Source organism: Mus caroli, unplaced genomic scaffold, assembly GCF_978045245.1.
Source record: "Mus caroli unplaced genomic scaffold, Mus_caroli_1 scaffold_14, whole genome shotgun sequence".
Taxonomy (NCBI): Eukaryota; Metazoa; Chordata; class Mammalia; order Rodentia; family Muridae; genus Mus; species Mus caroli.
Genome location: NW_028227269.1, coordinates 27,839,143 through 27,851,453, shown reverse-complemented (window position 1 = coordinate 27,851,453; position 12,311 = coordinate 27,839,143). Strand labels below are relative to the sequence as shown.

The window sequence follows — 12,311 nt, the reverse complement described above, 5'->3', positions numbered from 1 at the left end:
CTTGCTGGTCTCAATGCCAATGTGACCTTGATATTTTGCCCTTGATCTCAGCAGCCCACTAGCTAGGAGATGTTTTCCAGAGCTGTCATGAGAACCATTCTTCCACGCTACTTCTGCTCCTTATAAACCACAAACTTAGGTGTGACCAGATATTGATCTCCCTAGGGATCTCTCTCTTATCCTATTTCCAGCTGTCCACTGGACATTTCTACTCTCAAGTGACAGAAAGTTTCAAGACAATACATTTAAGATGAAGCCACCATAGGTTCCCTCTCTTATAGTCTCAGTTTGTGTGTGGCAAAGTTCACACTTTTAATTAAGATTTAGTTTTAGTTTTAAGTGTGTGTGTGTGTGTGTGTGTGTGTGTTGAAAATGATTTTGAGCCATTGCTTTGGGGCTGCTGGTAAAAACCATTTCCTGGATTGCATTGCCTGTAGACTTCAGGTAGCTACAGAGGCCAGAAGAGGATATTGAGTCTCCTAGAGCTGGAGTCACCCGATGTGGTTGCTGGGAACTGAACTCAGTTCTCTGCAAGAGCAGTGTGTACTTCCAGTGGCTTATCCATCTCTCTACCTCAGTTTGCATCACTGTGTTTTCTCACTTTTGATTTGGAGACAGGGTCTCATGCATCCTAGGCTGGCTTTGAGTTTGATACACAGCTGAGGATAACCTTGAACTTCTGATCCTCCCTCTCTTACCCGAGTGCTTGGATTAAAGAAGTTTTACCGCCACGCCCAGTTTATGTAGTCAAAGCGGCACCAACTGAACTACATCAGCAGCCTCCCCATCTCACAAAGTCCACATCCATGAACCTATTCCATGGGGGATATATCAGGATACAGACTTTTTAATGAGGCCATTAAGGCTAAATGAGGTGAGGTGGTGGGCCCTGACCTGATAAGATTAGTGTTATAAAAAGAGGACTTAAGATTCTCCCTCTACCCTGTGAAGACAATGCAATCCAGGAAATGGCTCTCACCAGCAGCCCCCAAGGCAATGGCTCAGTTTCAATTTCAGGCTTCGACTCCATTGTGTAGAGAATGGTTTTCGTCATTTAACATTTTGTTACAATTGCCAGTGCTCACCAATATGCCCAACTTTAAAACTTAGTTCATTTCGGTATCCTATGCTCTGTGTCTTCCTGGTCCTGCTGTGGCTGGGCCCCATTGCCTCATCCTCAGTATTCCCCCATTACTCCTTTACCTCCTATCCCTCTGCTAGTCCTCTATGCCTTTTATGGAACTATAAAATCTAGGCTTCATCTAAAGCCCTCAACATATATTATTCTTCCTACTGTGACCTCTTCCATCTTCTGCATTCATCCTGGCTTCCGCATCCACTGGGGATGAGAGCGTTCTCTTTGGAGCTTGGGTTGCCCTGTTGCTGCATAGCTCTACTCCTCTTAGTCTAATCTTCTCTTCTCTAGAGAGCACATCTGGTGACCCAGCTCTGTAGGCCACACCCTGAACTCCTTTGGCTCTGCTGTTGAAGCATCTCCACTCATGTCCCTGCGTGAAGTAAGTGGCTGATGTACCATTTGCTGTTCAGGAGGAGAGGGGGAGGGAGGGAAGGGGGAGTGCTTTCCTGTTGGGCAGAGTTCTCAAATGCCTGGGTTTTCCAGGGAGCTTCCAGTCTCTACTCAGGCTCCCCACTTCAAACTGAACTGTGCTCTGCCTTTTCTTTGCATGTGTCCCACTCCCACTCTATCTGCCCTGAGTCTGGGACCTTCATGGGCGTCTTGAGGTTGCTCCTTGAGGCCATGTCTTACTGCTGTGCCCTGCACAGCACTTGGCCCTGGTGAGTTTTCGAATGCTTGTTTGATGGAGCTTACTTTATGTACATACTGTATTGTCCGGCTGGTTCTGCTAGGGCTGGGCTCTAAGGTTGCCAGGGACAGTGAAAGTCATTTTTCTGCTTGTACTATCTGCACTTCCTCCTCTATAAAGCCATGATTTTCTTCGTTGATATTTGATAATTCTGACATTACAGTATTATTTCCTAACTTCCTTTTGGGAGTTTCCACTTTGTCTCTAAGCACATTCTTTACTTTTAGAAAGAACTGAGAGGCTCATGTTAGCTGCTTTAACAATGACCATCCCAGATTCAGAGCCATTCAGAGGCCCCAGGAATCATGTGGCCAGCAGCCTAGACTGGTTCTCAGGACACAGATGGGCGGGCCCCTTGGCCCTGCCAGTGGCATTTAGCTGTAACAGTCAGATGTTCTGACCACAAATGGACCCTTGAGGAAAGCCCCCAAGGAAAAGAGCAACAGTGAAAGTGAGCCTTTCACAGAGGACATGACAAGCACCATGCACGGTGTACACAGCACGGCCATAGTGTGCTTCTTCTCCATACCACAGCTCCATCTTCATCAGTAACAAGCTAAGAGAAGTAACATGAGGAAGGGACAAGAAGATGCTGAGTGAGCCCCATGGAGTTCCCAAGGGACATCCACTTTGGAGGGGGAGACTCAGAAGAGGTGGTGAGCAGGCAGACACTTGCTGTGTCTCTGGGGAGAAGTGGGTAGGCTGTTTCCCCAGATGCTTCTCATCTCCATGGTGCCTGAGCCCCAGAGCTCCTCGTTCCCTCCATGGTGCCTGAGCCCCAGAGCTCCTCGTTCCCTCAGGAGCCTTGAGAACACTCTGCGAACAGCAGGCACAGTCTAGATTTTACTGTGTGAAGTGAACTGCAATCTTAGCGATGCGGTTATCCCCACCCACCCAGCCACACAGACACGCCTCAGACTTGCTACTAAAAGTAAAATGGACAGACCTAAGATGGAAGCTCCTCTGAGGGCAGGGCCCTACAGAATGCCCCACCTCTTCCTAAGGCCCGTCTGTAACCAAGGATGCTTAGCTTCAGTCACGGTATGGGATGTCTTTGCCATGCTAGAAACGTGCTACGACTCAAATAAGGGCCTTCTAACATTTTTAAAATGTCACTATTAGCTGAAGTTATGAATGAGGACCTTTGTGGAGGGCATTTTGGCACTGTCCAAAGTTCATAAACATACCACTGTTGGGGGGCGGTCTGGAGCTGCTAGGTATTCAAATGCTAAATACTGGCCCCCAAGATCTGGTTGCTATCCAAAAAGCATATTTTCATGTATACCAAATGATGTTGTAGAAACTTTGCTTGCCAATCTTCTCTGGTTAAATAAAAGTGGCTATAGCCAATTACTGGAGCAAACAGAGGTAGATGGGGTTTTGGTTACCAGGGTGGGGCCCCAGTAAGGACCTGGAGAAGGGGAGGAGAAGAAAGACAGAGAGAGGAAGAGGCTGCCATGAGTGGAGATGGACCATGAGCAGGTAGCCAAGAGAAGCACTTCCTTAGGATAGTCTGAAGGAGAAAAATGGCAGCCCAGCACTCAAACAGCAAATAACTTGGGGAGCACAGCTGGGAATTAGCCAGTCTTGCAAACAGAAACATTGACTCGCGACAATCGCTCAGTAATTATGCTATAAAGCTGATTAAATAAATCTATAGGACTCAGTCTCCATTACTGGCCAGGTTATATTAAGAACTAATAGAGTTAACTAAATATCTGCAATAACATACCACTGCTGGAGACTTGATCCTGCAGTGTTGCTGACAGCCCCCCCCCCCCCCCGCCCAGACACAGATGCACACAGATGTTTGAAGAGGAAAGGAAATGTCCTCAGCCTTCTTTGCAGTATTTGAATCTAAGGGTGGCAGGTGGTGGTACCTGGTGGGAGAGGCTAGCCCTGGAGAAGGAAGGCATCTGGGTACAGGGATATTGTCCTGATATCTGTGGGCCCTGGGCATGCTGTGAACAGATGGGTCTTCTTGTGTCTACACAAGAGCCTGTTTGTATAAACAGGAGAACTAGCTGCCCAGGCCTGGTTGTAGGTGATATGCATATGTGTGTGTGTGTGTATGCTCTTGCTCTCTCTCTTTCTCTCTCTCTCTCTCTCTCTCTCTCTCTCTCACACACACACACACACACACACACACACACACACACATATACCATACATATACACACATACATATTGTTGAATAAGAGCAATTCTGAGAAAAAGCAAAACCACTAGGCTTGGAGCCCTGGAAGGTAGTTGGCTAAGTATAGTATGGGAAAGACTTTTAATTTTTTTTAACAAGTATTTGGGCCATTGAGTTTTTCTACCTGAGCAGGTTATCTTTTTTCTTTTCACCCCCCCCCCGCCTGTGTGTGCCTGTGTGTGCCTGTGTGTGTGTATATGCATGTGTATGTAGTATGTGAATATGAAAAGGTGTGCATATCTTCGAGTACACAGAAGCCAGAGGACCCTGGGTGCCCCATTCCATTACTCTCCACCTTGTTACTTTGACGCAGGGTCTCTCTCTGGACCTGGAACTCAGGGATGGTTAGGCTGACAATGGACAGACCCCAGTGGTCCCCTCATTGCCAGAGTTAGCATTCTCACGTATGCATACATGTGCACACACACACACACCACATGCACATACACCCAGGAACAGGCCTTACTTGATTCAAATTCAGATCTTTATGCCTGCACAGCAAGTGTTTTTACCCACTGAGTCCTCTCTTCAGTCCAGGGATTTGTTCCATAACAAAAGAACACTTGAGAACACCCAGGCTCTGTGCCACACACTCCTGAAGGAAGCATTATTGCTTTGGCCTGCACAACAATGCCTGCTTCTTACTTGAGGTAGTTTTATACAGAGCCAGGTGTGTGCGTGCATACTTGCAGACAAGACTCATCACAGAGCAACAGCGAGGGAACCAGTGTGACTCCTCCCCAAGGGGCAGCCATTGACACTGTGCAGTGTGGATTCCTGATACTCAGACACCAAGGTTAATGGCTCCTGCTGGTTATCCTGTGAGTCTGGCTACCAATAAGACCTACTGCTTTTCCAAGGAGCCCAGGATACACCACAGAACAGGCCTCTTTCACAATAATTGAATCATGTTTCTACTTAAATTAAACAAATAAAAATGGATGGGGTTGACGGAATCTCTGTGGACCTGACAGGGACCTACTACAAGGCCACTGTTATCGTCCTGACATCTGCTGGTGACAAGCAGCAGCCTCTTTTCCCAGGAGGGGGTTACTTAGCAGGACATATTTCAGTCTACAGATATCTATGTGTGTGTTCCTGGGGCTTCATGTAAGATAAAGTCTGCTTTTTACTGTGAATCCTGATTTTAAAGGAAGGAAGGAAGGAAGGAAGGAAGGAAGGAAGGAAGGAAGGAAGGAAGGAAAACAAACCATGGTCCTAGTAGGCAGACACAGTTAAGTGGCTTATGCTTTGAGATAAATTTGCAGTCTTGTACATCTTTCCTCAGATCGCCATATTTTGTTAGTTTGGTGGATTATTGGTCTTGCTTTCTTAACATGGATGTTGAGAGAGAAGGAAAAACCTGTTACCCCCAAAGTCAGCCACTATAGCTTAAAACTGTGCTGGCCAAGTGTAAAGGGACTCACCTGCGGTGTGTGAGGAAGCTGCCACTGACATGTCCTGACCCATCACACCCGGGGGTAGGGCAGGACATGCCCTCCGTCTTGACCGACTTCCAGGAGAACTGGGAGCCATTAAGGTACCCATCTTTCTGCCTCTTGGCCGCCAAGGGGCACCCGGAGGCGCTGCGGTGGGATGCATACTTCCCAGTGATGTGTCCTTGACCGTCACAGCCAGGTACCGGACACCTGAACAATAGACAGGAGGCAAAATTTCATTCTTGTTACCACCTTGAACATCATGGATTCTGCAACAGCTACCCCACATGAAGGAAAAACAAAACAAAACAAACCCAAACCATCCATGTTCTCCTGGACAAGAGAAAAGAAGACAGGAAGGATACAGGAAGAGCCATATGTGGTGGCACATGCCAGTGATTTTAGGTGGCAGGAGGAGCAGAACAACAAAAAGACCTAGAACCACACCACCTAGTGGTGACACGTGGCATTTCACCCTTTTAGAAATGGACACCAGGGACAGACCTGCAGTTCATGGAACTATGTCCTATGATTTAGAAGATATGGTGACTCTCACACAAGGAGTTCTGGTGAGATACATGTGTCTGAAGAAAATGCCATTTTTGGACAGAATTTCTGGTGGTAAAGTGCAAAGCCAATGGGTCAGGTGTTCAGTTATTATATGCTAACCAAAGGGCTCTCTTACCAACCAGCATTCTCTGAGGTTAGGAAGCGCCTATGTGCTTGTGCTCTTGGAGGACACAAAGTATCCTACAGCTCAGGAGCAGCATGGGCGAGTGGAAGGCAGGGAGCACAGGAGCTTTAGGTTGCCATCCGGGATTGGATTCTGAGTGCTTGTATGGGAGGAGCCCAGACTGTCCCTGTGTGCCCCAGAGAGGGCCAAGGCTGACTTCCTGGTCTCTGCTGCCCAGGGCTGAGTGTCTGCTTGCATTTTCTCTGTCCCCCTCCTTGTCTTCCCCCCTCCCTCCCTTCCATCCCATCCTACTTCCTCCATCCCTCCCTCCTTCTCTCCCACCTCTCCTTTTCCTCATCCCTCCCTCCCTCCCTCCCTTCCTTCCTTCCTTCCTTCCTTCCTTCCTTCCTTCCTTCCTTCCTTCCTTCCTTCCTTCCTTCCTTCCTTCCTTTTGACAGGGTCTCTTGTAGCCCAGGCTGGCTTGAAGAACTAGTTATATAACTGAGGATGGCCTAGAACTTCTGACTCTCCTGTCTCCTATCTCCTTCACCCATTCTCATCTATGCCATGCTGACTTTTGAGCATCATGCATGCTAGACAAACACCCTAACAAATAAGCTGTATTGCTAACCCACATTTCTTTTTGAATAGCAAAATTTAGATGCTACAGAATCCATGCTATTGTTTATTGTGATATATTTTAGTTTATCTTAATGACCTATGCCTTCATTGATTTTTATTTGGGTGGGGGGGGGGGGGGAACTTAGCTCTAAAAGTACTTGTATTAATCAACTGAATACAGACCCACCAGGTTTATCATGTGAGGCTTGGAAGCCTCGGAGGGAGGGAAAGCAGGGGACTAGAAGATGAGAATGAAATGCAAGCAGAGGCACCAGCCCTTTGGGCAGCAGAGGAAGGCACAAGGCAGCTCCCTCCCAAGCATTCATCAGGGGAGGAAAGGCACTTCTGCCAGTCTTACAAAACTGCATGCTATGCTGGCAGGGAATTTGGTGCTATGTTTGCAGTCCCAGAGTTCTGGGGACAGTAGTGTTTCTTGAGATTTGGGTCACGGAAAACATCACTTGTGGCTGGACACCTGTAACTTCGAGGCTAGTTAGCAGATGCATTTAGGTTTAGGTTAATCACCTCAGTAGGTTCCTTCTAGAACTTGCTGGCTCCTTTTCCCATAGCTGTTCAGTGGGTATGTACCTTGCTGGCCCCCCGTACCTGATTGGCTCCTGGTCTTCCTTGTCCTCTTTGCTCTGTGCTATCCGGATGCCGCTCTTCTTTGCTCTCGGGCACCCAGAAAGGCTGAAGGAGAGACAGGTTTCAGAGACACAGAACACTGACAAGTGAATAATACTTCCTCACCAGTGATCTGAGTCCCTCTACAGCCTGGGGCTTGGGGTGGATTAGAAATGTAATGGGACGGTCATCCTGGACACAGCCTTGTGTCCCCTCAATGTCTATGTACTATCTATCAGTTCCCTCTCAAGGAAGTTAAGAGCCTTGGGTGACCTGGGTGCTGTGGACATGGGGAATGGACATCGAGGACTAATTGGAAAGGATTATGGTGATGATTCTGTGGATGCATGTGGAGCAGTAGGGAGGAAGGAAGAGAGGAAGGGGACAAATGGTGAGGTGACATGAAGGACAGTCAGGCCTTTCTTGATGCAGTGAAGAGCCCTGCAGCCAAGGTGTGTACTGGGAGCCAGTTCACCTCTCTCAAGTGTGGACTTCTAGTTGTATCTGCAGAAGGATGCTGGAGTCTCAACATGTTTGTTTACATTCTAGGTTTTGGACATAGAGGCTTTGGAGATCTTCTCAAGGAAGGTTCATATGCTAGGACCCCTCTGACTATCTCTCCCTACATCTAAACACCTCATACTGGGACACACAGTGTAGGCTTTGGCTTGTGCTTAGCTTGTGAGTCTGCCTCAACTGTCCTAATTCATTCCTCTGTCACCTCTAGCTTAGTGCCACATGATGGCTTTCTTCCTTGGACCTTCACCTTCTTTTCAGCCTCATGTATGCTTAATCTGCCATTCTTCTCATGAACTTGGCCTCTGCACAGAAATCACATCTACCAAGAAGCCCTTGACTTTCTCTTGCTCACCTGTTCCTCCACCAAAGGCTCCTCTAAGAGGGTGATCCCAAAGATATGCGAGATGCCTTGCATTCATTTGGATATTTAACGCCTACTCAAAGCCTTGCACAGAGCCTGTGATAGTCAAGTATTTGCTGAGTGCAGCAGTATAACGGGAAGGATAGGTTTCTACCCACAGCTGAGCCCCAAAGCCCCCAAGGCCACAATCAAGGACTTCCAGTGACTTACTACACTATTTGTTTTTGCTTTTCTTTTGTTTTACACACATGCACACACACACACAATCTCAGGTTGGCATCAATTTAGTTCGTAGCCTGTGATGATCTTGAATTTATCACTCTTACTCCCCACCTTGTCAGTGCTATGATCCTGAGATTTCAGGCAGCGTGTACGATCTCAACCGGTTTTATATATTGCTGAGAACTGAACTCAGGGAAACACACTACCAACTGAGCTACAACACCAGACACACAGTGTCTCTATTTTTGCTGTAAAGCAAGGACATGAACCTATTATTCTTCATAGACTCAAGAGATTCTCATGGAGACTTTATTAGCCTGGGAATGGCATCAGGCATGCTGTTGAAGAGTCAGTTTTGTTACTAGTAGTACTTGGCCATATCTCTGATCATGGTACCTGGGACCAACATGTTAGAGGAGCCCCCATAGGAAGGCCAGGAGAACAGAAGCCCAGGGAGGGTACAGGGATTCCCTAACATCTGTAGTCTTTTCTAGGATCCAAACTGGCAACCACAAGAAACCAGTTTCTTCTCTTTCTAGATTAGTAACAGATACATATATGCAGGTGTTCAACCTTGAGAGAGGCCTAAGGCTCTATGCATGCCCATCTGTCCTCTCTAAATATTGCATCTAAACATTTTCTTTCCACTGACTCCTTCAGTGAAGGCAGACTTCTCCTGCCTGGCGAGAGAAAGCTTTGTTTCTTCCGGTCAAGCCTGCCTTGCTTAGCTGCCTTATTTAAGAATCTCACAGGCAACATGTTTGAGCAGATCCCATCTCCATCCGATCTAGAAGTTTCACCACTCAGATCATGATGTGGCCACTCAGTTTTGACCACTGCCACCTTCCTTACTATAACCTTGAGTGATCTCTGTGCTGAATGCATTTGTATATACGCTCAAAGGGCTTGTGTTGGAAAGATGACCAGTGTGCCACCATTCCTAGCTTGGAGGATGCAGAACTTACCTCATCCTGAAAACCAATTCCCATACCCAACTCACTCTTCTGCCTGAAGCTGCCCAAGGCCCCACCAAGGTTTGTGCATCTCTCCATCTCTTTCCTCATAGATTAGGATAGAACTTTCTTGGTTACCACTGTTTCTTGACTTCTAGAATATAGTATATGATCAATAAATATCTATGGAACTCTAAATTTCTGGCTGACATTTGGAATCAGGCTATAAATTACTAAGTATCTCCAAAGCAGAGACTGTGTTTCCCACAAGTCACTATTCTTGGCTCAGAGATTCTTTAGATATTTATATTTTTACTTGAAACTGTATACATTTGAAATATGTGACAACCACAGAAGGTTTTGGTAGAATATGTCAACATGTCACATTGATGTTCACATCTCTAAGCAAATCAGGGTCAGACAGGCGACAGTCAACTTCTTAAGCAAGCCAGTTTTGTCTGGCATAACAACGAACTGCCCTGTTTAAATCCATCCCAAAGAAAGAACTAGAAGTCTCTGGATTGCTGTTGTCCTTGAATTTTGCCTACTGCTCTGTCTCTTGCCTTATGAGGGATGTAAGTCTGAGTCAGTTATAAGCTCCTGCTTTCCTCCATTGTTCTTCTCATCCAGAGGTTGCTGTTTCATGGAGTGAAATGCTGCAATGGTCCTCAAACTGAAAACAGCTCATCTGGGACTTTTACTGAATTGTAGGTGGGTTTTTTTTTTTTAAACTAGATATACCATTGTAATACTTGATTTCCTAGGGTAGAGGGATAGAGTAGGCTGGGCCTTAGCCAGCTCAGGTAGTAAGGTGAGAGGACTACAGGCTAGCACCTGGGAGCTGTCTGGATGGAAAAATGTCACCTCCAGGCCAGAATGTTGCTCATTTAGCCTCCCGTGGGTAAGGTAAGGGTTGTCCCTGTAGCATGTGAGGAACTTCTGTCAGCAGTTTTCATGATGTGGTTTCCATAGCTCCCCCATGAAGGTTACAACCTTCTGGTTCTGTGACCCTCGAAGAAGCCTTTCTCTTTGTGCTTCCAGATGCTGCCTTATCCCTATCTTTGGGTGGGGTGATGCTTCTCCTAATAGCGGGGAAGACACACCCATAGGCATTGAGACCTCTGGGATCATTGTCTGGACTTTTCAGAACACAGTGAAACAGTAGAAAGTATTGCCAGTCTTCTGGCTGCAGCCTCGGGTCTTTCACCTCACAAAAGAACAAGAGGAAAGGACTTGAGAAGATGCTGAGCTGACAGCATGGCAAATTTGCACTCCAGCCTCAATTCCTCATTTCAACTAAGGTAAAATAATCTCACAGGCATTGAGACCATGTGTGTGTGAAGCTCAGCGCACGCTGAGCTTACATAGTGCAATCCTGTGTTTTGGGAGGTTAGTGGTTGCCCCTGAAGATGTCCCAGCACTTACATGGGAGGCACAAAATCCCCTGTGGGATACAAAGGAGGAACAAAGGGGTCTTGGGTATGTCTTGCTATTGTATGATCCTGCTGGAAAGGCAAATGGAGGGATCAATCAGAGAACAGGGAAGCCCCTGTGAGCCTGTGGTAGGAGCATTCAGAAGCCACTGCACCACTGTTTTAAAACAAAAACAAAAACAAAAACCCTGCAGATGAAGAAGGTTCCCATGAAGGATGGAAAAAGAACCAAAAGATCCTTGAGAAGCTGAGGGAATGATCAAGAATTCCAAGACAAAGTCAGATGACGACTGCAGATTGTGAAAGCTTCACAGGCCCATGGAGGACAGTGGGAGGAAGGATAATGGATCAAAGTTTCAGAAAGCATCATGGTCCACAAAGATTTGTTAAGATAAGGTCAAAGGCGTTCAGATATGACACTATGACTGGAAGTTACTTCACTGTTCAAATATAAGCTAATTAAGTCCCAAACTGCATCTTGTCTAGCACGTCTCGGGGTGTACCCTTTCCCTGTGGGTTGTCTCCAACCCCATGGTCTTCCAGTATTGTTCTGGGCTCATAGGTCTATGGAGATGTGAAACTTGACCGGACACCATGACTTGAGTTCCAGCTCTTCTAGTTTACCTCTTGAGCCTCAGTTTCCTCAGACCCAATAAAGAATGGGTTCCTTGTCGCCAGTGTGCAGAAAGCAGCTGAAGGAGGCATGCAGTCTTGTGGTAGTTTGAATAAGAATGGTGGCCCCCTTAAACTCACATGTTTGAATGCTACATCAGGAAGTGGCACTACTTGGGAAGGATTAGGAGGTTTGGCCATGATGGAAGTAGTGTGTCACTGCGTGGTGAGGTGGGCTTTGAAGTTTCAAGGGCCTGAGCCAGGCCCGGTCCCTCTCTTCCTGCTGCCTGTGGATCGAGATGTAGAATGCTTAGCAACTGCTCTAGCATCCTCTCTGCTTGTGTGCCATCAAGCTCCATGCCATAATAATGACTGAACCTCTAAAAGAAAGCAAGCCCCAATTACATGCTTTCTTTTATAGGAGTTGCTGTGGTCATACTGACTCTTCACAGTGATAGAACACTGACTAAGACAAAGCCTGCAGTTCATTTATATTACAAAGAGGTCTATGTATTCTTCTAGTGTCTTGGGTCATAGAACAAGGCTATCCTGTAACCCCAGACAAGGGTGTGTGTGTACCCATTCTGTGACCAGGAAGGACAAACCCATGGGTACCAGAACTATCAATGGGCTCTAACTCTGGCTTGCTTATAATCCTTGTTCTGAGACCTCACTTCTTACTATGGCATGAAGATGCTCTGAACTAAAAACTGAGCTGAACTGTGGCATATCTGGAGAGCCCAGTATATCCCTGCCTAGAAAAACTTTTCTCTATGGTTTCTGTACAAGTATCTCATGGCTGTGTTCCTGGGAAGGGACTCAAGACCATAA

At 46.7% G+C, this 12,311-nt stretch overlaps 1 protein-coding gene and 1 long non-coding RNA gene across 17 annotated transcripts in view; one reads left to right on the top strand and one right to left on the bottom strand.

Moving 5' to 3' along the window:
* The window catches only part of Myt1l (myelin transcription factor 1 like), a 391,301-nt gene that overhangs the window by 20,789 nt on the left and 358,201 nt on the right, over nt 1–12,311 (bottom strand). For all 16 annotated transcript variants that reach the window (XR_015045201.1, XM_085830269.1, XM_085830266.1 and 13 more), the window contains 2 exons: nt 7,363–7,446; nt 5,451–5,672 (listed from right to left, as the gene is read on the bottom strand). Coding sequence is in view for 15 of the 16 variants with exons in the window: in XM_085830269.1 (XP_085686395.1) it covers nt 5,451–5,672; nt 7,363–7,446 (306 nt within the window). In the remaining variant the exon portion in view is untranslated. The remainder of the gene's footprint in view (nt 1–5,450; nt 5,673–7,362; nt 7,447–12,311) is intronic.
* The window catches only part of LOC147001210 (uncharacterized), a 45,877-nt gene that overhangs the window by 6,390 nt on the left and 27,176 nt on the right, over nt 1–12,311 (top strand). The gene's annotated exons all lie outside the window — the stretch shown is intronic.